Source organism: Anabrus simplex, chromosome 11, assembly GCF_040414725.1.
Source record: "Anabrus simplex isolate iqAnaSimp1 chromosome 11, ASM4041472v1, whole genome shotgun sequence".
Classification (NCBI taxonomy): domain Eukaryota; kingdom Metazoa; phylum Arthropoda; class Insecta; order Orthoptera; family Tettigoniidae; genus Anabrus; species Anabrus simplex.
In genome coordinates this window covers 55,514,826-55,541,733 of record NC_090275.1, presented here as the reverse complement: position 1 = coordinate 55,541,733, position 26,908 = coordinate 55,514,826, and the positions used below count along the sequence as shown (strand labels likewise).

Below are 26,908 nucleotides of genomic sequence, written 5' to 3'. Positions count from 1 at the left end.
CGTCACATTTTCTTGCTTTTTAGCGGTATCTGAAGTACATAGAGGTACACAACAGAGCACCATGCTTTTCAGCCTCACGGACACTCACCGACAGAAAAAACACGCACGATAAATTGCTTAAATAAATACATCACAATTACTTCGTCCATCACAATGTTAAAGTCCGCCAAGTCAGAACAGAAAATTGATATCTAGCGGCCAAATTGTGAACACGGTCTGGCCATCTTTTCAGCGGCAAATTAGTAGCTATATCCCGGCCTTGTATATTTCATAAGTCTGGTCTCCACTGATTACCATTTAAGAACAACATGTTAAATGTTGAATACTGTTTCATTTAACATTGTGTCCACACTTAATAATCATGTTAAACTTGACTTCCTTTGTCTATATACAGGTAGTTCATTATATCAATTTGTGGTAATAAATTTAGGTGGTGTCTAGTATTTTCAAACAATAACAATGGACTCAGATTAAGAGGTTTACTGGGCGAGTTGACCATGCGGTTAGGGGCACGCGACTGTGAACTTGCATAAGGGAGATAGTAGGTTTGAATCCCACTGTCGGAAGCCCTGAAGATGATTTTCCGTGGTTTCCCATTTTCACACCAGGTAAATCCTGGGGCTGTACATTAATTAAGGCCATGGCTGCTTCCTTCCAAATCCTAGGCCTTCTCTATCTCACCGTTGCCATAAGACCTATCTGTGTCGGTGCGCCGTAAAGCCACTAGAAAAAAAGAAACAAAGATGAAGATGATTTGGCCTTTGTTATTGCCACTGTTGTTTCTTGTTACAATTTATAAATGCAGTTTTATTAGGCATAAATCCTCCCCTCACCCTGCTCATTGCTTCAAAAGGAAACCACTTTGAAGCAGTGGCGGCCCGTGGACAAATTATCCGGCGGGGCACAACTTATAAAATAATATGGACAGTCAAGTAGATATTTAAGGTTTCGGTTGCAAAATATAACAATAATGCGCATGTGAATAAATACACTAACAACTGACTTGTAAATAAGCTTATTCCGTTTACAGGTGGTGCCAGTTAGATATTAACACCAAGGAAAAAGACAGTGAAAGGTGGGGTCAAAGGAAACGAACCCGTGACCTCTCCATTTCCGGTCAAGTGTTATTTCACTGAGCTAAATGGCAGGGGATAAGCTGATCCACATTTCGTCTATAACCTGTTCCCCTACAAGTCAAGTAATAATGAATATACTAACCTTCTCATTTTTAGATGAAGTCTATTCTTCGATCCTTTGCTTGAGCAAATATTTCGATAACTCGCTGGTTGAAGTCGGGAATCGAACGTAGGCTACCATTTTACTTTCAATTGAAAGCATCGCCAGGGCCGTTCGTCTGTCTTGGCTCATCGTATTCCTCAAGAAGGTCTTTATTCGATTTAGAGTAGAGAAAAACTTTTCACTTTCCACTGTCGACATCGGGTTTGTAACAATGATGCTCAGTAACCTAACGCATTCATTGAAAGTGTCTTGCATATTGTTGCGCAGGAAAAGTTGCAAAAGCGCCGCAGCACCATCTGCCGCACGCACGTCTACCCTGGAATATAACACTTCAAGTTCGGTCCTGAGCCTGGCTTTGTTCACTTTCGGGTACTTGTTTACGGTTGACGCGGAATTTTTTCCGGAAAGAGAGTACAAAATTCTCCAAAACTTGATACCCGAATAAGGTTGGCAGCTGATAAATGGCCTATTAGAAACACGGTAACCTCATTTAAGATAACTTATTTTAATAATGAAAACATCTGAAAGCAACTAAATCCCTGCATGAGCGATATGAACGCATTTTTAAATAAACAAGACTAAAATATTATTGGATTTACTGTAGTTACAGAATTGGTGAATTGGCTACACTGATGTTTGTAAAGCGCGGATATTTCTCGTGATCTGTTATTTGCTCTATGCGCATGCGCTGCAGAAGGCCTCAAGGATCTGAGTGCCCAACCAGAAGTACTCCCCGTCGCCCGCTCACCCACACAAGCCCATAGCTGTCATGGACTTTCACCATCTTCAAATACTGTGTTCTAATGCGCAGGCGCGTCGTTTGGGCACAAGACGATCTAGTGCCCAGAGCTGCACATTTCGCCTGCCACTCGCTTCGCAAGACTCCTGCAGTCATTATTGTCGCACTGACAGCAACAGCTTGTCTCTTTAAATACGAGTACAAAAGGTATCCTCTCTTCGTGCTTAAAGACATGGTTGTTTTAAATACCTACCAAAATCCGTAATCCATTTAAGAATATAACATTTTGTCGTGATAATATTTGTAGAAATAATTCTGTTGTTCGGCTGTAGCCCAACTAAATTATAAATTATTTCCTGAAATTCTGAGTGCAAAAACTTGACAGGGCACGTGCCCCTGTGCCCCTAAGGGCCCACCGCCACTGCTTTGAAGTATAAACTTAGTTCGCTCCCGCCCCCGTCTTCCGACTTTTCTGAACTTTTGCTATTCTCGACTGTGCTGGGAGTTGAGGGACGCTAGTTCTTTTTCGGTGCACTCGCGGGAACAATTATAGATAATTTTAGGTTCCTGGAAACTGTCGGCTTTCTTCGTTTTATCTCTGTATTCCTTTGATGAGACAACCCACAAACAAGGCCTTTCTATTATATCATTAATTAAGTCCAGAGTAATCTCCTTGCTCCGCTTCATGTCTGACTATAAATTTTAGTAGCGGTATAGTGCAGAGAGAATGCTATACGTGCGCGTACAGTATTTGTAGCTTATAACAAAGAGAATGATTGTTGCGGAGTGTTGTAATTATAATCCTACTTCACGAGAATCCATAGCCGACTACAGTTACAAGCCGGAGTCATGTAAGTTTGGCAACGTCCAGTGGAGGCCAAGGCGAAAGCGCGGAATCTATCCGTGTATGTTGATGTTTAGTGAACTTCGTCTCGTGTTTTAATTTTTCACGGAGATAGGTTTCAGATAAGTGATAGAATAAGCTTAAGTAGAGCTAAGGCTAAGGCTAAGCAGGGCTGAGTAGCTTCGACTGTAGATCTGGCTTTCTAAGCCCATCTCAGTACGGTGGAATTTGAAGGTGCTCAAATACGTCAGCCTCGTGTCGGTAGATTTACTGGCACGTTAAAGAACTCCTCCGGGACAAAATTCCGGCATCTTGGCGTCTCCCAAAAACCGTAAAAGTAGTTAGTGGGACGTTAAATCAATAACTTTATTATTTGTGAAGGTGCGGACAGAATCTGTCTTATTAATAAAATGTTTCGTGTATTTGCAGATGCCCAGAAAATGTTGTGTTTCCATATCGTAACAACTACAGCATTTAAAAAGGTTTTGTTACCTCTTTTAGTTTTCCTTCAGACGAGGAATTAAAACAAAAATGGATTTGTCATTTTAAACGGGAAAATTGGGAACCTGGTAAGGATTCAGCCTCATGCATAAAACATGCCACACACAAAAGTTTTTCAACAGGGGATAAAATTTGTGATAGTAAAGTCAACGTAACTATACTACCACCAAAACCTAATGATCTCCTCCCTGATGCATGTCCAATATTTTCCCAAATTTGCCAAAATATTTGTCATCGAAAAATGTTAAAAGAAAAATATCCTGAAGGTAAGAGGCTGGAAATGTAGAATAGGGTAAACAAGAAGATGGATGATATGCCAAATGTAACCCATTTACTCAAAATTCACCAAGATATGAATGTCACTGTACTGTATATGTTATGCGTATTTATTAAATTATATAGGAACCACTTCTTGTAGTTTCAGTGTTAAATGTGTACAAATAAATCTATTAAAATGCTTCACAATCGCATAGAGTATCGTGAGGTAAGTAGTGAAAGCACACTTTTTGTCTTGCATCATATTTTTGAGGAAACATTCGAACTTTGCACTAAAAGGGCCAGTCTGAGTGCTCAGCGCTGGCCTTCTGACCCCAACTTGGCAGGTTCGATCCTGGCTCAGTCCGGTAGTATTAGAAGGTGCTTCAATACGTCAGCCTCGTGTCGGTAGATTTACTGGTACGTAAAATAACTCCCGAGGGACTAAATTCTGGCATCTCGGCGTCTCCAAAAACCATAAAAGTAGTTAGTGGGACGTAAAGCAAATAACATTATTATTATTATTATTATTATTATTATTATTATTATTATTATTATTATTATTATTATTATTTGCACTAAAAGGAAAAAGAGTTAGGGCCTACTAAAAGTTTCGTTTGGAACTGTGAAAGCAAATTATTTACTGCCAAAAAAGTTTTTTGAAGAACTTCAGAGGTGGGTTAGTGGTGCCATCACATTGTGTTGTGTGTGTCTGCAGAACAGTGGTAAACGAAGACTACCTGGATTGTGAAAATTATAAAGAATTTATATTCTCTATATCCTGAGCTGCTTTAGGAAGAGATGACCATCAACAGTTCTGGTTTGAACACCGTCATTGTGGACGTGACAGTAATGGTGCGATAGATTGTTTATTGTCTACATTTTCCAATGCCGTTTTAAATAAGTGCTGAAAGTAGATGATCAACACGAGTTATATCAGCAGTGAGGATAAAAACACTAAGCGGAGGAAGCTGTCATCGCTCCACAATAACTGAGCTTGTGAATACGGTACTGTTCTTAAAGTGTTTTGTTTTTATTCATGTAAAATGTGTATTTCTAACTTCAGCGAATGCATTTACTAATGCGTGTGTTTCTTAGTACCATTTTACGAAGAGTGTGCATTTATCATAATAATCGTGTTGGTCTAAATGTAGTAAATATGGGCGAAGTCATTCAAAATCGGACGTGCCTCCTTTTCTCTCGGCCTCCGCTTGACATATAGTTACAAGCGTACCTTCCCGTTTTAACTGCAGATGGCTCTGTGAGAAGCGCATCGTTTGCATCGTTTAAGGCTGGTTTACGCGGGTAGAGTAGCGAAGCGAGTAGAGTGGATAGTAGAGCTACTAGCATAGTGTAAACGACTGGGATAGTACCAAGTAGAGTAGAGTAGCTAGTAGGCAGTAGAGTAGAGTGGGTTTCCGGTGTGGTAAAGTAACTCTACCACTATCCTTCTCCCTCCACCGGAACCGAGCTCCGAGGGCTAGCCGAGGAGGCCGAGGACGCTCGATTTTTCAGTTAGCGCGTCGTTCGACTATATCCATATGTGTTCTGGTGGTATTCCGTTGAGTGTACTGAGAATCTGTGCGTTTATTTGGCGGTAAAATGAAGTGGACGGAAGAAGAAACGTGCAAATTTGTAGAACTTTACCGTGAAAAAGAATGTTTATGGAACATAAACAGCATTATTTACAGAAACAAGAATATGAGACGGATGGCGGTAGAGGACTTGATTACGAAATTGGGTAGAGAGGGTTTTGGTTTAATGGAACTTAAACAAAAAATAAATGAAAAATTACGATGTACCTACAACCAAGAACTGATGAAAATTCTTTAATCCAAGAAGTCGGGCCCCTCTTAAGTGATTTAGTGAAGTATATTTTGTAAGGTAATACCAAAAGCTAGGTATATTAGGCCTATTCATCCACAACGTAACGTTATAGCTGAGTGATATTAAGGGGAGGTAGCTTACACCTTTGGAGGTCAAACAAATGCAGGTGTATTGCCTAAGAAGGATTTTAAAAATACCTATACCTATAATAGTTTCGAAGATGTAACATAAAATATAAACAAGTGTCAGCTGAATTGTCCCTTTAAATGAAGGTTTCTCAAGTTTCAGTGTTACACAGCGAGTTCATCATTTGTCTCGACGTGTTTAAGTTAGGCAAGACAACGGTGCAGGACTGTGTACGTTATTTATATTAATAACATAAATAGGAATCTTCTACATGTCACTTGCCATTGCCATTAACTTCCAGCAATAACAGTAATTTCCCCAAAAAGTTGAATAATTTTCATATTTTGTTTGGAATATCCAAAATAATTATTGTTTACAGTACTGTACAATGTCAGATCTTGAAGCTTAAACTCTACACCTGGGCCGTACAAGCAACGAACAAAAAAAAGTATATACATAGATTAATAATTGGGGTATTTTTTTGGCGAAGAAGCTACTACAAATTACGCTTACGCTAGTGTACTGATGGCTATCACCAGTGGCCAAGAACTTCAGAGGCACCTCAAGCTTAACTTTCTGTGTTATTGCATCTCTCATCACTGTGTCGTGTCTTTGAATTTGCGGTGTTATAGTATCTAACAATGACTGAAAATTATCAGGCGTCAACCTCATACACTTTCTGTACTCTTCTTTATACTCTGTCGGAAGTTCTCTCAGAATTAATGTTGATGCCCCGAGTGTTTCTCTCCTCCTAAGCCAGACTCTTACCCATTCCGTCCTTTCCTCATTTACTTCCTCTAAAGCTTCAGTAACCTCTTGCATTAATGTTTGCAAATGTATTTAAACACTTCCTTACTATGTGCTTACGTCTTGACATGTTGCTACTACTCTACTGTATGACTCTACTCCCGTATGAACGTCACGAGTGTCAACTCTACCAGACAGTGGTAGAGTAGAGTAACGTGGTTACTCTACTATCTACTCTACTCGCCTCGCTACTCTACCCGTTTAAACCAGCCACTCCCTGCTCGATCTGCATCCGATGGCTGCTTATACTGCCTGCTCATTCCATATTCAAACGTGTAACACGACTTACAAACAATCTGCCGTTAGATGGCAGCACCAGACGTACCCACTTATCGCGTGAATACAGCTAGATAAGCATACAAGCAAAATTTTAAATCTGAAAGTAACAGAAAAATTAAAGAATTGTACGCATAAAGTGATGCTCTACAGAGTGGTTGCTTCAGGACTTTTCGAGAAAGATGTTTCGACGAACAAGAAAACCTGGAAACTTTGTTTGTATGATACTTCCCTACATTACTAAGTAGAGGTTTCACGAATCTGGCCACCACAGTTTCTGACACAAGTTCCTGGTGCTTATTGTTACCAAAACGCTTTAAAATCTTACACTGGCACAAAGAGGGTAGAACATAGTTTTTTATAGGCTGGAGCAGACTTGTAGATTTCTTGCAGGACGGCAGAGCCGCCTCAACAAATTTCTGTAGCCCCATAATTAGGCCAATAAATCGTTGCTGGGGATAGCGCAGTTCATCAATGAGGATGCATTAACTGAGGTGGAAATGTTATTCAAACGCGTGCTGCATTCTGTTTTTTCTTCGATTACACGCACTAAATAACCACACACTAATGCCTGGGAAGCAGTTTCTAAAGTGACACACATCGAGCTTAATAGCTGCAGTCGCTTAAGTGCGGCCAGCATCCAGTAATCGGGAGATAGTTGGTTCGAGCCCCACTGTCGGCAGCCCTGAAGATGTTTTTCCTGGTTTCCCATTTTCACACCAAGCAAATGCCGGGGCTGTACCTTAATTAAGACCACGGCCGCTTCCTTCCAATTCCTAGGCCTTTCCTATCACACCGTCGCCCTAAGACATACCTGTGTCGGTGCGACGTAAAGCAAATAGCAAAAAAAAAAAAACACCATACTGACTTAGGGGGACTCACGAACATCTTCCAGTAAATCAAGTACATATTCAGCGGCATCACTGGTTCTGTTTCGCCAAGTCAGGGAGAGGATACTGAGGCAGAAAAATTTGAATATTTTTGTGGATAAGGTTAGCACCATCGGTGAACATTAAAATACCGGATTTCAGAATTCTCTTTATGGAATTCTGAGCAGCCCTGGAGTCAGTCATGTCATTGTACCCTCCTCCCATTCTTATATAACTAAACATGGGTTCAACTGGATCTCCTGAAAAGGCCCGTGTCCTGGAAAGAAATACCACTGCCTTCTGGTTTCCCTTTCTTTGATTTGCAGAAAGGCACGCAGCAGTACATCATTTCCACTGGAAACTAGTACAGTACTACCCTACTTCCCGCTATTTCATTCTGACAAGTCTGGAGCCGGTTGGTGCTGCCTGCTGTGGGTATTTGAAAACGGAGTGTTTCATTCAGTGCCGTGTTAAAATGTTGTAATGAGCAGGCAGTATAAGCAGCAATCGGATGCAGATCGAGCAGGCAGTGAAACCAGCCCTCTGGCTATCTGTTGGTACGGAAACAGCACGCAAGTTGTCGAAGCTGCCAGAATCTCACGAACAACGAATTGACTTGACGTGTTTTCCACTTGGAGAGGAAAGCACGCTAACATGTTAAAAGTGTTAACTTCAACATTCTGAGTTAACATGCAACGTCAATTGGAAGACACAATCACAAATTACATGTCAATTGTAACATGTGAAATTTAACGTGTTGGATTTAAATGTTAATCAATGGAGACTGGCCTGCAGGCAACGAACGAACCTGGAGAAGGCGGAGAGCGATCTTTCGTTCAATAATTAATTGTCACTTTGTATTAGTGGCAGCCCTGTCCCAAAATTGAAAATGGCGTCCACTGAGGGTAATGCACGTGTATCTGCAATAGGCTATCTTGAAGAAGCTGTTTCATGGAAGTTGGAGAGTCGCTTTTTCCCTAGCAAAGTTGGTGGGAAACCTGCATGGTTGGATCTATTAAATCTCCCTAGCAATGATGACTTGAAGTGTCCGAAATGTCGAAATCCGTGCATGTTTTTATGTCAAGTATATGCTCCACTGGACGAGTTAGATTTCTGTTTTCACAGAACAATATTTATATTCTTATGCGTTGATCCTGACTGTTGTGAAGAAAATGAAAATAGGACATTTAAAGTGTTCAGGTGCCAATTCGGTAGGAAGAATGACTTTTATCCCTATGATCCTCCTATTGATGATGAAAGTTGGCGACCAGACTTGAAAGCAGAGAAGTATCATAAATTATGTATAGTTTGTGGTGCGAAGGGTACTAGTCATTGTGGAAGGTGCAAGAAAGTGTTTTATTGCAGTCGGCAACATCAGATAGTTGACTGGAAGACTGGCCATAAGGAGATCTGTCAGACAGGTAGGTCTATCAGTATTTACTCAGTAACCATAAAGTACAGCATTTTGGTTAAATATCAGCATGAAAATGGACTTTATTGGCCTATGGCTACCTTATCAAATTAATCATCACTGATCTGCATTTATTGATCCAAAATATCTTGCCATGTTTAACCTCAAATTCCGATTGCCGATTTTTGTTAAAAATTTGTTTTCAGGTTTACCCTAGTTTTTATTTATTGTGAATGATAAATGCTGTTTTAAATATGTTTCTTTTGTAGTGGTTCATATTTTGAAGTAACTTATTTTGCAGGTCAAGTCCCTACTGAAGCTAAGTCAATGAGATGTCTTTGGCTACTCCCCGAGTTCGAATTATTAACAGCACGCGAAGATGAAGACGGTAGTGAAGAAACAGTGAGTGATGAGACATCTGATGATGAGGATGACAACGATAATGAGGAAGCAAGGTTGGAAGAGTTCAGGAATTTGGTGCAACGTGGTCAAGCTGGAACTTTTCAAGGCAAGATTGTTGGTGTAATAGTGTCTTGGAGGCTAGTTTCCTGTAAATCTATAGTATTTCAAAGAAATGTTTGCAAGGTAAAGATAGGTAGTACTGAATGCTTATTTGAGGGATGTGAAGTTTGTTTGGTGTAACTGTATTGTAGGGACCTCAGGTACAATCCTATGATGTTGCCAGAAAGGAGAGATCGACATGCTACCAACTGAAGGGATTGGATTTTGTTTACAGGTTTCCTTTATTGGTTTGTGCATGTCCTGGCCAGTGACAAAGGAAACCCATTTGTCTAACACCTGACTGGTGTTTAGCAGAAAGCCTCTTGAAGAGAGTAAGCCCCTATGTTGCAGGAGCTCTACTTCTTGTCAGCCATTGGCCTACATTTGAGATTCTCTTTTGTTACAACCCAATAGTGAAGCAAAGTTTGTATTTCCATCTAACTGCCTTGAATTATGGAAGCAACGTTATACTTCATAAAATACGTCCAATGGTAGGCCTAGAGATTGTTCAGTCGAGGGTAGTGGATAATAGCGTAAGATGTGTTTGGTTCGGTTATGGAAGTAAGTTCCTTCTTTGGGTGGGGTTCTAGCACCTCTACAAGCATTTTAAGGTAACATTCATATTTTTATCTCTTTGAGTAGAGCGATGTGTTACATGCTGCACCCCCCCCCCCCCCCCCCCGGCCAGGTGGTGGTGGTGATTATTGTTTTAAGAAATACAACTAGGCAACCATCCTCTATATAACAGTAATCAGAGAAAAAGCAGAAGGGATCCGTCACTTCGAACAATTCCTTCACTAGTGACGAAAACAATGCCCATGACCTTCCCTGCTGATGGCATTGGCCTAATTTAAAATTTCATCCACATCTGTGAGGATGTCTCTCCATTCCGTCCCTCCATCCCTCTTGGTTTCTGGCGTAAAATGATGCACACTTGTCTCTTCATCCATTAATATGCTGCTTAGCAACTTGTTACCTTCCAAAGATTAATGCTGAAGGAAGCTCAGAGAAGTCCTGTTATGTGTCCAGATGTCAGCAATTGTGGAACTGTGAACATGAGCATAATATCCAATAATCCAACTGGTGTTGGACGATGGGATGTGCACCGCCTATTGAGATGCCCATCTCCTGTACGTGTGCGATATGTACTCTGCTATTGCTACCAATAATTGTATCAGTTTACAGGGCATTGTTTCCAATGGACTGGGCGTGTTGGCCATAAGGTTAGGGGTGCATGGCTTTGAGCTTGCATCTGGGAGATAGTGGGGTTTGAATCCCACTGTCGGCAGCCCTGTAGATGGTTTTCCGTGGATTCCCATTTTCACACCAGGCAAATGCTGGGGCTGTACCTTAATTAAGGCCACTCTAGGCCTTCCCCATCCCTTCGTCGCCATAACACCTATCTGTGTTGGTGCAACGTAAAGCCACTAGCAAAAAAAAAGAAGTTTTCTATGGTCAACGTTGATGGCCTTCCTGTCTGATCAACATCACTCTGGTTTGTTTGGCCTTGTTCGAATTGTTGACATCATTTCACAATGGTTGGACATGACATTGCATTTGATCCATTCACTGGCACAATTTTGCGATGAATCTCAGTGCAATAACAGTGTTTTACTTCAGAGTATACATCACCAGTTGATACCACTTTACTTACCTACTGCAATGCACCCTCCTATCAGTACTTCACCACAGGTGTGTCTGCTGACAGCTGTAGACATGTATTCTGTTTGGACAATGCATCATGCTCTCCAATTCTAGCACATTCTATGAGTGGGGATCAAATATTAATGGGATTTTATATTTTATTTAAATTCATTTATTGAACAACACAAGGCAATTACAATTTATTTTTCCACATAGTTTACTGCTTTGGAAATGCATTTGCTCCAGACTATGGGCAGCTTCTTGCTGCCCTCATCGTAAAAGGAACAGGGTCATGTCACCAGCCAGTTGCACACGAAGTCTTCCACACTTTCGTCATCTTCAAATCATTGTCCTCCTAGAGCTTCTTTAAGCAGTCTGAACAAATGGAAATCACAGGGCGATAAGTCCGGGCTATAAGTGGTGGTGGTGGTGATGATTATTGTTTTAAGAGGAAGTACAACTAGGCAACCATCCTCTATATAACACTAATCAGAGAGAAAAATGGAAGGGATCCGACACTTCGAAAAATGAAGGCATCGGCCAAAGGAAGGCAGGAGGATGATAAAGTGTAGTCCAGTGCATTTCCTGTAGCTTGGAAATATTTAGAGCTGCAGTATGGAGCCGCGCATTGTCGTGGAGGAGGATGACCTGTCGAATCGGTTGGTCTCTTCTTTTGCGGCAATATGCATCCTCTAACGACGATTGACAGGTGAGAGTATCAGAAATTGCGGAACAAGTCGGGATCAGTTATGGGAGCTGTCAAGCAATCATTATGCGTTCCTGACAATGTTCCATCACCGAACTGTGCAGTCAATCTCTGGCGAGTTTCTGCCGCTGTAACGCCTTCATGAGCAAAAAATTTTATAATTATGCGTTGCGCAGTGGAGGGGTGCACCTCTTGCTCCAACATCGTGAGCATTACTGACGAAACAGCGGGAAATATCTAACAGCATGCCCTTCCCACTCCTAATGGTCCTGCCTACACATAGCAGAAGCGTAGGGCCAGTCCTACCAACTGTTGAAATTCAGGAACAAAAACCCCATTTATATTTGATCGACCTTCGTATCTTAGAACGGGTGGACGAGTTGGTTGGTACCCAGGACTCTCTTGGCTGTCACAGAGCTCTATTCTGGCCTGATTTATTACATTTTTGGTAGTGCTTGATACCCATGCTGCATGTTTGGAATCACAGAAAAATAATGTTACAGTATACCTGAAGTAGCAGAGAGGCAAGAACCTTCTTTGATGCTTACCAGGGATCCACCAACATGCCCCAAGAAGTAAGCTTACTGATATAGAAGAATAAAAGTGAAACAGTGTAAAATGCAATCCTTTTCTGTGTTGTTATTGGCCAACAGTGATGAAGGCAGTGTTCATATTATTCTGAAGAGAATAATATGCTGCTATGAGCTTACATTTAGGAATTTGTGGGATGGTGGGTTTGAATGGCACCATCGTCAGCATTGTCCACGGTTTCCCGTTTTTTCAAACCAGGCTCTCGCACATGGCTCTGAATGCTGGGCAAGGCAGAAGAAGCATGATTCGCAAGTGCACACCACAGAGATGTGAATGCTGTGGTGGTCCATTATGGGTGACACTGACTGACCGAATGCACGATAAGGGCATGTGAGGATCCTTCGGTGTTGGTGAGAAACTGGAGAAGAGATAAACTTTGTTGGTACAGGTATGTCAAGGGGCATGATGAAAATCATCCTATACATAAAGCTCTAGCCATCACAGAACCCAGGAGAGGCCAAGGACGTCCAAGAGCAGCATAATGGCGGATGGCTGACACCACCTTAAGGAGGAAGGATCTCCCTCTTGCCCAGATACAGAAGCGGAGGGAATACTCTCTAGGAATGAGAAGAGGTGGCACTGAGTGATACCCACGAGTGTCCACACTGCGGGTGAAGGGAAAAGATGCAAAGGCTGGAGCTGTATTTTAATCAATGTCCCGATTATATCCTTCCTAATGCTACTAGCTCTTCTCCATCCTTGTATCACCAGAAAACCTCCCATATGTTAGTGCAACATTAATCCACTGTCTGGCTCCATGGCTAAATGGTTAGCGTGCTGGTCTTTGGTCCCAGGGGCCCTGGGTTCGATTCCCGACGGAGTCGGGAATTTTAACCATCATTGGTTAATTGCGCTGGCACAGGGGCTGGGTGAATGTGTCGTCTTCATCATCATTTCATCCTTATCACAATGCACAGGTCGCCTACGGGTGTCGAATCAAAAGACTTGCACCTGGGGAGCCGAACATGTCCTCGGACACTCCCGCCACTAAAAGCCATGCGCCATTTCATTTCATTAATCCACTAACAAAAATAAATGTATTGAGAGTAAAAGATTGGAAACTGGATTTTATATAATGTTTATGTACGGTTTGAAATCAAACTGTTTGGGAGCTGTGAAAATGGTAATAATGATGAATATCATCTTCTTGCGCGGCAAACGTATGTGAAATATGGAAGATATTTGGCTATGTAATGTTTCGATATGACTAATATTAACGGAGAAATTTGATATTTCCTGTTTTAGTCCCTTGAATGTTTCTATGCCACTTGGTAAAGTGAAAACAGTCAATACGGAATGTTTCTAATATCTTGTAACTTAGAACTAGTCAAGTAAAATAGATACTGAGGGAGTTGGCTGTGCAGTTAGGGTCACGCTGCTGCAAGCTTGGAGTCCGGAGATAGTGGGTTCGAATCCCACCCTTAGCAGCCCTAAAGATGGCTTACCGAGGATTCCCACTTTCACGCCAAGCAAAATACTGGGGCTGTACGTTAATTAAGGCCACGGCCAATACCTTTCTAATAGTAGCCCTTTCCCAACCTTCTGTCACTGAAAATCTTTGGCATCTTGTTTCAACGTTAAAAAAGTAGCATGGCCGTACGGTTAGGGGCGTGCAGCTGTGAGTTTGCATCCGGGAGATAGTGTGTTCAAATCCCACTGTTGGCAGCCTTGAAGATGGTGTTCTGTGGTTTCCCATTTTCACACCAGTCAAATGCTGGGGCTGTACCTTAATTAAGGCCACGGCCGCTTCCTTCCAACTCCTAGGCCTTTCCTATCCCATCGTCGCCATAAGACCTATCTGTGACAGTGCGACGTAAAGCCACTAGCAAAAAAAAAAAAAAAAAAAAAAAAAAAAAAAAAAAAAAAAGTAGCAAAAGAAGAAAAGTAATAGTCTACTTCACAAGCCTGTTGTCTCAGAACTTATAAATCAAGTTTTTGAGGAATTCTCTTTGCCTATTTTCCCATAATGTCATAAAAACAAACATAGCTCTCGTACAAGTAATATGAGATAAGATTTACATCGTTTGCCTTTTACTATAAAGTCAGAATTTTACCAAAACCTGAACTGTACCTATTTTCGATTTTTTAGTACCTGATCCGAGATAAGAACTTTCGAGGTAGCAATTTAATGTGTGCAGACAAAATTATATCTATATATATAAAATAAGAGTTTTGTCTGTACATTGCTCAGAATTTAAAAAGGTCGGTATTTCTGTATCGGTCACGTCCATAGTAACAAGGAAATGCACTTTTTAATTTTCCGTAATTTCTGTCTGTATGTATGTATGTATGTACACACATCACGAGAAAACGGCTGGAGAGAATTTAATAAAAATCGGTATGTAAAGTCCGGGAATAAGTCGCTTCAATCTAGGCCATAAATAATGTTATTCACGCTGAGAGAAATGGTAGTTTAGGGGAAGGCCTAAAAATTTAATTCTCAAATATTTATGTTATTAGTGGTCCTACCTTAATGAAAATTGGTATCCAAAGTTGGGCAATAAGTCGCTACAATCTAGGCCATAAATGATCTTATTCACGCTGCGAGAAATGGTAGTTTAGGGGGAGGGTTAAAATGTAATTCTCAAATATTTATGTTATTAGTTGTCCGATCCTAAAGAATATTGGTATACAAAGCCGGGAAATAAGTCACTACAATCTAGGCCATAAATAAGTTTATTCATGCTGAGTGAAATTGCAGTTTAGGGGAGGGCCTAAAATTTAATTCTCAAATATTTGTATTATTAATGGTCCTGTCGACAAATACTACATAACTAAAGTTATGCAGCATTACATTTCTGATCATGTATGTCTTATACATTTTTACCGTACCGGCTATGATAACAGAGATATTCATGAATTTGAATTTTTGTTGCGAAGTCCATATCAGCGCCAAGGCACAAGAAAATGTGTAACCAGAATTTAATTAATGAAAATCGCTATGTAGAGTCTGGGAATAAGGAACTACAGTCTACGCTATAATTAATTTAGTAAGACGCCCTAATATTACAGAGTCGAAAGAAAACTAAATGTGAAGGCGTACAATACAGGAAGCTCATAACAATGATCAACAATAACATGATATTGACCATTGTTTGTTGTGATATGCTTTGTGTCTCTGTTGCCACTCATCTCCGATAGATCGGATTACTGCTGTATAGCGATTTTTTAAAAATTTGCTTTAAGTCGCACTGACACACATGGGACTCATGGCGACGATGGGATAGGAGAGGGCTAGGAGTGGGAAGGAAGTGGCCCTGGCCTAAATTACGCCACAGCCCCAGGATTTGCCTGGTGTGAAAATGAGAGAACACGGAAAACCATTTTCAGGGTTGTCGACAGTGGGTTCGAACCCACTATCGCCCGGATGCAAGCTCATAGCTGCGCGCCCCTAACCGCACGGCCAACTTGCACGGTCGTACCGAGTATAACAGCCTGTCTGAATATTGGCAGGAAGTAGCTGGGGAGTCAGATAACTTTCTTCTTTAGCATGGCATTCCTCTGGTTCATAAATTTTCTGATACTACTGGTACATAACAAACTGATTCATCATAGCATTCGAGCTATTCAATCCCTACTCTGAAGCACTGATTGGAATGAACAGTGTGCATATTTAATGGAATAATGGCAGAGGAGATCATGACTGTCTGTGGCCTGGTCATTCCAGCTCTGAAACTTCAGACTCTTAGATTGGCACCGTAGTAGAAAATGTGTGGTTCTTCATTTGATCGAGTATTTTATATATAACAAACTTTTAATCACTATTTTCCTACTGACATTTTTGTAATGGCCTAAGTTGACTTCAGTTAGGAAAACCACAAAGTTAGTCTTTCTGAGAATCCTGTAGCGAAGCACGGGTACATCAGCTAGTTATTTATATAGATTACTAGCTGCTGTTGTTTTTTAATAACAGCAGGAGTACTGCCGCCTATAACATTTCCTCGGACACTCCCGGCACTAAAAGCCATATGCCATTTCATTTCCTTTTTACCGCTGCGTAATAAGAGTTAACAGGCAGGGGAAGAGACCGAGCGCACCTCAGCTAACAACAGTAGTCAGACAGTGTAGTGTTACTGTTCATAAGTTTAGGTGCTTAGGACATTGTAGGCCTCCAACCCCCTCTTTTATGATTCCATTTACCCCCTTCTACTCGTTTTTGTTGTCGTCTTATATATCTCATCGATAGAGGCTTTCAATTTAATGGCACCTAATTGCAACTAGCCCTGTGGTCTCATTTAGTTCCACTTTAATCTTTAAATCATTAAAACCTGAATATCATTGCCATGGTCTCCCTCTGCTTCTCTTATCCTCCATGGTGATTTCATTGTTCTCGTGGGTAACCTATCATCCTTTATTCTTCGCTCTACATTACTCCACTACCAAAGCCAATTTATACAGACAGCTTTATTCTTTGAGTTCTTTCCCAACAGCCTTTATCTCCAGCACTCATTCTTAATGTTTTGTTATCTGTTACTTCTAACTTACGAATAAGATGGCCTTGAACCACCCAACTTTCACTGCTGTAAAACTCGGAATGTGATTTAAATGAATAACACAAAATGAGAAGCACTTGGAAGAGAGAAACGTATATTAGATGTACACTGTGATCTTATGTTGGCCCGTCTGGTGGCCATGGTCGTTAAAGCTTCAAGTCGGTATGGTCTGACATCATGGTTAGCCGATTTGAGTCCTTTGGTGGAAAAAAATTTCACCATCAGTATGTTGGCTGGCAGGGTATACAATTTCTAGTCACTAGATTGCATGCCAAATGCCTGGATTCAATTTCAAACCTCTCCACAGTGTCGGTTGGATGGAGACGTTAAGTCTTGAGCAGACCCGTTAGTACTGCCAGCCAGGAGTAGGCTATGTGCTGCCACCAGATTTCACCCTCACGCATCGTACTATCATATCACATCGTTCATTTCATCTCGTTAACTCCTCTGGCGAGGTTGACATCAGGAAGGACATCTGGTTGTAAAACGCGCTACGAAGATTCATCTCGCTTCATACTTGACCCTGTAGAGCAACAAAACAACGGTTGGACGTATATCATCGTCATCATATAATCCTTCCAGCGTGCTGGGTAGGGTGGTGTTGAATGAACTCTCGCAAATATTGTGAAGCTTTACCTTAATTGAGACCAAGGTTGCTTCTTTCTTAGTCCTTCCTTGTCTGCAGCACCAGAAACCTATGCATGTTAATGCGACTTTGAACAGAAAAGAAAAAAAAAAAAAAATATATATATATATATACATACACAACATCATATATGTATTTCTGTTCCATGTGTGTATCATTTTTGTGTTATTTCATTTCTCTCACCCCGTTGTGTTTTTATCAGTATTCTCAAAATTCAGTGTGGTTTATTTCTTGTTCAGATAGGAGTGCTGACTTTCTGAGCCCAGGTTGGTTGGTTGGTTGGTTGGTTGGTTCAAACACAGTTTAGACCAGTGATATTTTAAGGTTCGAGTTCTGTTAGTCAAAAAAGTTTTCATCATCAGATACATGCAGCATGGGTATCAAAGCACCACCAAAAATGTAATAAATTAGGTCAAAATAGAGCTCTGTGACAGCCAAGAGAATCCTATGCTCGATCATTGAACTGCATTGTGGTAGTTCTTGACAAGGCACATATGAACAGCATAGAAGCCTTCATAATCACTCATCGGCTTAGATGGGTTGGTCACATCCAGCGTATGAATGATAGCAGACTGCCTAAACAACTTCTCTACGGTGAGATTAGTCATGGCAAAAGGCCTCAAGGTGCTCCTTTGAAACATTATGAAGACCAGCATAAGAAGCACCAAAATAAATGCTAACATCTGGGCAACAACTGCTCAAAACCGCGTTCTTTGGTGCAAAGCTACTGCAGAAGGTGTCTCACTGGTTGAGCAGGCACGTCGTGGACAAGAAATTGAAACCCATGAAAAGCGGAAACTACGTCAGATCCAACCACGTCCTCCATCCACCTTTAGATGTGACCTGTGTGTTTGCATGTTTCATGCGAAGATTGGCTTGATCAGTCATCAGCGACATCTCCACAGAGCAACAGACTTTAAGAAGAATTGCTGGAAATAAACGTATTCTTGGAAACGAGTAGCGGCCGCCGCCGGATTTTAAGGTGATCAAAAACACCCTTGTTGGTAGATTTAAAGCACATAAAGGCGCTCATTTGTGATAAAATTCTGACATCTTGGTTTCTCTGAAAACCATTAAATGTAATTATTGAGAAAGAAAACCAATAACATTATTATTATTATTATTATTATTATTATTATTATTATTATTATTATTATTATTATTATTATTATTATTATTATTATTATTATTGCCAACTGGAGAACTGCTGCAGACTAATCCATGGATTGAATACTTAAGAAGAAGACTAAACGAGTTGGCTGAAGCCCGCCTTGTGGCAATGATCGTTGAGGCACTGAAGTTGAAACAGTCTGACACCGTGGTTAGGCGGTTCGAGTCCCGTTGGTCAAAAAAGTTTTCACCATCGGAATGTTGGCCGGTAGGGAAGGTGGTGATATACAATTTCTAATCACTGGATTGTGTGCCAAAGGCCTGGATTAATTTTCAAACCTCTCCACAGTGCTCATATGGAGTGAGGGCATATGATGCTGTTGATGGTGATTCGTCTGTCGGATGGAGATGTTAAGCCTTCAGCAGACCCCTAGGTGCTATTTGACAGGATTAGGCTATGTACTGGCACCATGTTTCACCCTCTCCCTTCCTACTCTCATATATAACATCATTCATTTCATAATAAATAATAAGTAGATAATAGGTAAATGTTATAACCACCGAGCTCGATAGATGCAGTCGCTTAAGTGCGGCCACGGGAGATAGTGGGTCGAGCCCCACTGTCGGCAGCCCTGAGGATGGTTTCCGTGGTTTCCCATGTTCACGCCAGGCAAATGCCGGGGCTGTACCTTAATTAAGGCCATGGCCGCTTCCTTCCAATTCCTAGGCCTTTCCTATCACATCGTCGCCGTAAGACATATCTGTGTCAGTGCGACGTGAAGCAAATAGCAAAAATATATATATATATAACTTATTTAGTTTAATATTAGTATTGAAAAGGTGGATTTTTAATTTTACTTAACTATTATTCTCAGTTCAATACGGACTTAAAAATGAAATTCTTAAATTTAAATCATTCATTTTATCTCATTAACTCTTCTGATGAGCTTGATGTCAGGAAGGGCATCGCAAGAAAGCAGCTTCATTTCTCGTATCAAATCTTATTTACATTAAAACAATAACAGTAAACTTCCACCTGTTTGATACTATATATTTGCTTTAAGCATATTAATTATTTGTTGTACATGTTTCGTTCTTTAAGAACAACTTCAGCTACATTACATTGCATAGGTGAAATTACAAATAATTTTCTCCTTCTCAGAAAACATCTTTAAAAGTACCTTGTTATGATTAAAACAATATTAATTTAAAAAGATAAAAATAATTAAAATATGTGAGGAGGGTTGAATGGGACGGTGAAATGGGAATGGAAGATTTTTCATAATAACAAGAAGTCAGCTTCAGAGGATCTCGTATCAACAAAATTCAAGAGACACATTTTCACTAGATTAAACGACAGTACTCACCTCAGAAAAGAGCAGCTGAAGAGAACATTTAAAATAAATGAGAACGGAACATCGGCATGAAAATAAAAAGAAAATAAAAAAACTTTTTAAATAATGAACAACTAGGAAAAAGATACACATCAAAGATGAACAAAAGTGCCGTGTACTTAAAAATGTTTAACAGCTGTTCAAGTGAATAGAAATTGTTTTAAATTAGGTTAGAACATAAATAGATCCGGCTTCCCTTCCCATTCGGGAAATGGTGGGTTTGAATCCCACTGTTGTCAGTCCTGAAGATGGTTTTCCTTGGTTTCATAGTTTTACAGCTGCCGACGACGACGACCTGGTAAAATTTATAATTTGCTTGTTCATTTACTTTTTAGATAACCCTGCAGTAGACCAAGATTTACTTCAGATGGCCAACGAAAATGAAGACAAGGAATTCTTCAAGTTCCGTAGCAAGGTCGTTAAGTTTCCCCAACAAGTACTCCGTTATGAGCGAGGTGGTGAACCATTGTGGCTTGCCTCCAGCAATATTCCAAGCAGTGGGGACATCCCACCATGCCAGTACTGCGGTTCACCACGGGACTATGAACTACAGGTCAGTGCAAGTTTTAGGTACCGTACTTTAAATCTTTGCGCATGTACATTGAATATGTTCCGATTTAATTATCCCGTGGTGTGTGAACATTGGAACTCTTCTGGCGTATGTTTATTTTAAGCACAGCATGTGATAATGACAAGCTTTCAATATCTCAAAATTTTGAAATATGTCAGTATCCCTTGGTTGTCGCTTCTTCAGTCTGTTAATACAGTTCTTGAGCAGTGGGAAGCTTTGACACTCGTGTTTTATAGTGAACCCCACCATAAAAATGTTCGAAACTGTAAAATCATTCTTACAGGACCCATGTACAGAACTGTTTTGCTAATTTTTTAGAGTACATTTCCTGTGTTTAACTTGGTGAATTTATTTCTGCAACAAGATGCTCCAGCCATTCATTTGGACCACTTTTTCCAATCATCTATAACCATTAGGTTCTTCAGTCTGTCGAAACTAATTTGTGAGTAACTCATTGGCGCCGACTTACAGAAGTGTTGCATATGCCGCCATTTTGGACCGAACATCGACATAAGGAACTGTTCCGTACCAACTTATAAATGTTTGTAGTTTCAGTTACTAGCAAGTGATGAATCTTGTGCTTCATGTAGATTACTCCTTGAAGTTCAATGAATCTTCTAAATGGAATCCACCCTTCTAAGTTCACGGAATACTCTATAAAAAACAAAATGGTGTCTGCTTGAGCTTGTCAGTAAATAAACATGGCTGATGATTATGTAGATATTGTAAAGTTTTAGTAAGTTGTAATGAGAATGATTTTTCTTCAGAAGACAGTGATATTTCTTACACTGATGATGATAGTGTTGATAGTGTTAGGGAAAATGATTCTAGTGATAACGACAGCATGGACGATGTAAATGAAGACTGAGGTGGTGAGGCTGCTTGATCGTCAAGACCAAGTCCTTGTATGTTTCCCTATAACGCAGTGGACTATCAAGGGTTATAAAAATATAATGCTGTATCTATAGGATATGGCTATCTTCAATTCATGTTGTATTCATGAAGGTTACTGGCAAGCGGCTGCATTATACAGACTTTCGCACAGCATTTGCCGAGCGATTGTTGCATAGTGTTGCTCTCTCAGCTAGAACAACAAAAGGAAGACCGCCCAGTCATGACAGCCCCCTGTGGCTTCGGGCAAAAGTATGGGGACATATTCCAGTGCCTATTCCTCCAACAGAAAGGAAGAAACATCCTAGGCCCTGCAAAGTGTGCAAGGCTCATAAAAGAAGTCCCGAAGCGCGTTGGCTATGTGAAAAATGTGGTGTTCCACTTCATCTGGAGAGTTGCTTCAAAAAATATCGCACGATGATTCACTACTGAAGACTGAAAACAGTTAACGAACAGTTAGGCATTGGTCTATGATGTATATAGCTTTGTAAAAATGCCCCTTTTTGACCGATTCTCAATAAATAAAATTAAAGCATAATTCTGGAATATAAATATTTTTCTGTCCCTGCAGGTTAGACTATTAGTCAGGTTCCAATGGGTTAAATAAAATTTGTTACAAAATAAAATGTTAGTTAAGGTCAACCTAATCAATAAATGTCAATACGTATCACAATGAAATTTGTAACGATACATAATCAAATAAAAAAGTTAGGGGTGCGCAGCTGTGAGCTTGCATTCAGGAGATAGTGGGCTCGAACCCCACTTTCAGCAGCCCTGAAGATGTTTTTCCATGGTTTCTAATTTTCTCACCAGGCAAATGCTTGGGCTGTACCTTAATTAAGGCCACAGCCGCTTCCTTCCCACTCCTAATCCTTCCCTATCCCATCATCGCCATAAGACCTATGTATGTCGGTGAGACATAAAGCAAATTGTTAAAAAATAAATTAGAAGACTACCTGAATAAGAAAACATTTAACAATGGATTAAACATAAAAAAGAAATGATTTAATTAAAAATAGAATGACATGTTTCGTTCTTGAAAGATCATCATCTGATCCTATCAAATCACACTTTGTTTTTTGAATTTATGAATATTAGTAAAACAATTAAAACCATTTATGTTAAAACCTGTGTCCACTCTTTTAATTGTTGAAACATTATAATTTATATTAATGTAATACTCGTCGTGTGGTTCTTCTCTCCTCAATGGTCCACCTAGGAGTGTGATGTAAAGCAGTGCACTGTCAGTGACATTGCACCAGCTGGCTTGTGTATCTGTAATTTTCCTTTACAACATACTTCAGTGACAATGAACTTGATGGAATTGTAATAATAGATTGTTATTAACACATTGCGGACCGGGTGCCGTTCGCCCCATGCACAGCCCTGTTCCCGGCCACTTTCTAACTACCTCTAAGCTGGAGTGCGTGCATACAAATAAACTGTCTGAACTTCAATAGCTTTTGAACGACTATTGTGTATTTTTCTATTGGCCTTCCTGAATAGTTGTTGAAATGCAGGGTATTTTTTGAAATCTATTTCGGCTCATAGTTTTCGGAAATATTGGTCTTTTTATTAGGGGATCGGTTGGCCAGTAATCTTTCAGACATGATTTCTTCACCTGGCGTATCAATATACACAGAGGATTAATTTTTTAATTTCCCTGCTAGTGACATCAGTCCACTTTAGTGTTTTAGGGGATAAGTTATGAGAATGTGATTTCTGCTCATAGTGTAAGTTTGTCTTTTCAGCTACATACTGAAAAAATTCCTCACCAAACATAAGTCCTGCTACTTGTCCTATGTTTCCAGATTCATTAGGCCATACCTTTATACCAGGAGCACCTTCAAAATCCTCTAACCTAGGTTCACTGTTGTCCATAACCCAGTCGTCAGAAAACACTGCATTATTTACAATATTTAGAATATTTACACCCGTAACACAAATATACGACTCGTTCTGCGCTACGTGAGTTCCACACCTTGCCTCGTCATCACTCGAAACATTTCCGTTAGAAGATATTTCATCATCGAACTCTAAATACTCAGCATCACTTAATATTCGGAGCCTGTATCAGCACATAATTCGCGAATAATTTCATCTTTGTGTAAACACGTGCGATCGCTAGGCGCTGCCATCTTGCATGGCTCTTCGAACTTTGTAAACATGTTGTCAAGAAATGCAAAGAAAATCTACGATATGAAGAATACTCGAAAACAAATGCGGCTATCGATTGTGTAGAACCATACGTAACAGAGTTCTATCACCCTTGACCTCCAAATAGTTCCCGTATATCTCAAAAGATAGCACTAAAGTTCAGTCTGCTGGGTCTGTTGCTAACACGAGATAACTCGGGACCGGTCCGCAACGCTCGGCTAGGCAAACACGAGTTTTCTCGGGACCGGTCCGCAATGTGTTAAAAACCATTATTATTATTATTATTATTATTATTATTATTATTATTATTATTATTATTATTAGTAATAATATAATTATGTGCGTATGGACCCAATGGATCACGCAAAGCTCTAACGATTCTGTTTTCTGAGTTGCCAAACAACTCTCATCCTTTCTCCATGGATCCTTTTTCGTTCTTCTGTCCACTTTGCTCCAACTTCTTTTTCACTTCGTTCTCTGGTTGCACTTTCCATCCATTAAATTTTTTCCTATAGAGGTTTCTGTCCGCGGTGTCAGTTGAGTTCATCTGGGTTTATTCCAGATCTTTCTTCACTTCCAATACCCATGGAATATTTTTTAGATGTTCTATGTAGGTGAGAATCTTGTGGGTCAGTCTACTTGCCAGCAGTCTGCAGACGTGCCCATAAAATTTCAGATGTCTTTTGCGGATGTCTGCTACAATGTTGGAAAGCTTTTCTGACACTTTGCTTGACCTCAGTCTATAACCACCTTCTGTTTTTCAGGGGCCGAGAATTTTCCTCAGGATTCTTCTTTTAAAATGTTTTTTAGGTCACCTTTCCCATTTAGTGTAAGGGTCTCGCTGGCATATAAGACTTCAGGCTTGATTACCGTATTATAGTGTGATCTTATAATACCAATGTAAATGGTCCGTTATTGGACATTATACATTTTCCAGCTAACTCATTCTTGGTTGCCAGCGTTTCGCCCACGTGTGCTAGGGTGGGCTCATCAGTTGGTACCTAGCACACCTACCAATACGCTGGCTAGTGCATACCGTGGAGGCCACTGCGTAGGCTAACTGGAGCCACCGGCAGTGCCAATGCACTAAGAGACTTTGTCTCATCACTAAAAATTGATGCCTGCTTGGCCATCAGATGATATAGATGATGATGATTCCCATAGGGAATCAGAAATATTTTGTCCTGAATGAGTAAATTTATAATACCAATGTAAATGGTCCGTTATTGGACATTATAAATTTTCCAGCTAACTCATTCTTGGTTGCCAGCGTTTCGCCCTCGTGTGCTAGGGTGGGCTCATCAGTTGGTACCTAGCACACCTACCAATACGCTGGCTAGTGCATACCGTGGAGGCCACTGCGTAGGCTAACTGGAGCCACCGGCAGTGCCAATGCACTAAGAGACTTTGTCTCATCACTAAAAATTGATGCCTGCTTGGCCATCAGATGATATAGATGATGATGATTCCCATAGGGAATCAGAAATATTTTGTCCTGAATGAGTAAATTTATAATACCAATGTAAATGGTCCGTTATTGGACATTATAAATTCTTAAGAATGAGTTAGCTGGAAAATTTATAATGTCCAATAACGGACCATTTACATTGGTATTATAAATTTACTCATTCAGGACAAAATATTTCTGATTCCCTATGGGAATCATCATCATCTATATCATCTGATGGCCAAGCAGGCATCAATTTTTAGTGATGAGACAAAGTCTCTTAGTGCATTGGCACTGCCGGTGGCTCCAGTTAGCCTACGCAGTGGCCTCCACGGTATGCACTAGCCAGCGTATTGGTAGGTGTGCTAGGTACCAACTGATGAGCCCACCCTAGCACACGAGGGCGAGACGCTGGCAACCAAGAATGAGTTAGCTGGAAAATTTATAATGTCCAATAACGGACCATTTACATTGGTATTATAAATTTACTCATTCAGGACAAAATATTTCTGATTCCCTATGGGAATCATCATCATCTATATCATCTGATGGCCAAGCAGGCATCAATTTTTAGTGATGAGACAAAGTCTCTTAGTGCATTGGCACTGCCGGTGGCTCCAGTTAGCCTACGCAGTGGCCTCCACGGTATGCACTAGCCAGCGTATTGGTAGGTGTGCTAGGTACCAACTGATGAGCCCACCCTAGCACACGAGGGCGAGACACTGGCAACCAAGAATGAGTTAGCTGGAAAATTTATAATGTCCAATAACGGACCATTTACATTGGTATTATAAATTTACTCATTCAGGACAAAATATTTCTGATTCCCTATGGGAATCATCATCATCTATATCATCTGATGGCCAAGCAGGCATCAATTTTTAGTGATGAGACAAAGTCTCTTAGTGCATTGGCACTGCCGGTGGCTCCAGTTAGCCTACGCAGTGGCCTCCACGGTATGCACTAGCCAGCGTATTGGTAGGTGTGCTAGGTACCAACTGATGAGCCCACCCTAGCACACGAGGGCGAAACGCTGGCAACCAAGAATGAGTTAGCTGGAAAATTTATAATGTCCAATAACGGACCATTTACATTGGTATTATAAATTTACTAATTCAGGACAAAATATTTCTGATTCCCTATGGGAATCATCATCATCTATATCATAGTGTGATCTTTGTATGGCGGGACAAGCACTTTTATTTTATATGTTGTTAACCCTACTGTAGGCTTTCCAAAATTTTTGTAGATAAATTTTCTGGGCAGTCCTCTCGCCTCCCATTGGTTCAAGTATTTCTCCCAAGTACTTGAAGTGTGATACTTGGTTGATTTGTTCATATGTCGTGTTCAAATTTTGGATGTCAAGTTTTGAGTAGAAGAAATTATTATTATTATCATCATCATCATCATCATTGTATTTTACATTGTTTTGAATGACTTGGAGATACTTAATGAGCATTAGTGAATTAATGATATATCTATATATATAAAATAAGAGTTTTGTGTGTACATTGCTCAGAATTTGAAAAGAATGGTATTTCTGTATCGGTCATGTCCACAGTAACAAGAAAATGTATTTTTTACTTTTCCGTAATTTCTGTCTGTCTGTCTGTCTGTCTGTCTGTCTGTCTGTACACGCATCACGAGGAAACAGCTGAAGAGAATTTAATGAAAATCGGATTGTAAAGTCGGGTGATGAACCGCTACAATCTTGGCTATAAATTATTTTAATCACGCTGAGTGAAATGGTAGTTTAGGGGAAGGCCTGAAATTTAATTCTCAAATATTTATGTTATTAGTGGTCGTGTCTTAATGAAAATCGCTAGACAAAGATGGGAAATAAGTCGCTACAATATAGGCTAT

General features: G+C 40.3%; 1 protein-coding gene across 1 annotated transcript in view; it reads left to right on the top strand.

The window, feature by feature from the left end:
* Nucleotides 1–8,099: 8,099 nt before the first annotated feature.
* Nucleotides 8,100–26,908, top strand: part of Zfrp8 (Zinc finger protein RP-8) — a 36,288-nt gene continuing 17,479 nt past the window's right edge. Inside the window, exons 1-3 of the mRNA XM_067155261.2 lie at nucleotides 8,100–8,904; nucleotides 9,196–9,402; nucleotides 20,315–20,532. Of these exons, the coding sequence (XP_067011362.1) occupies nucleotides 8,373–8,904; nucleotides 9,196–9,402; nucleotides 20,315–20,532 (957 nt within the window). The 5' untranslated portion in view covers nucleotides 8,100–8,372. The remainder of the gene's footprint in view (nucleotides 8,905–9,195; nucleotides 9,403–20,314; nucleotides 20,533–26,908) is intronic.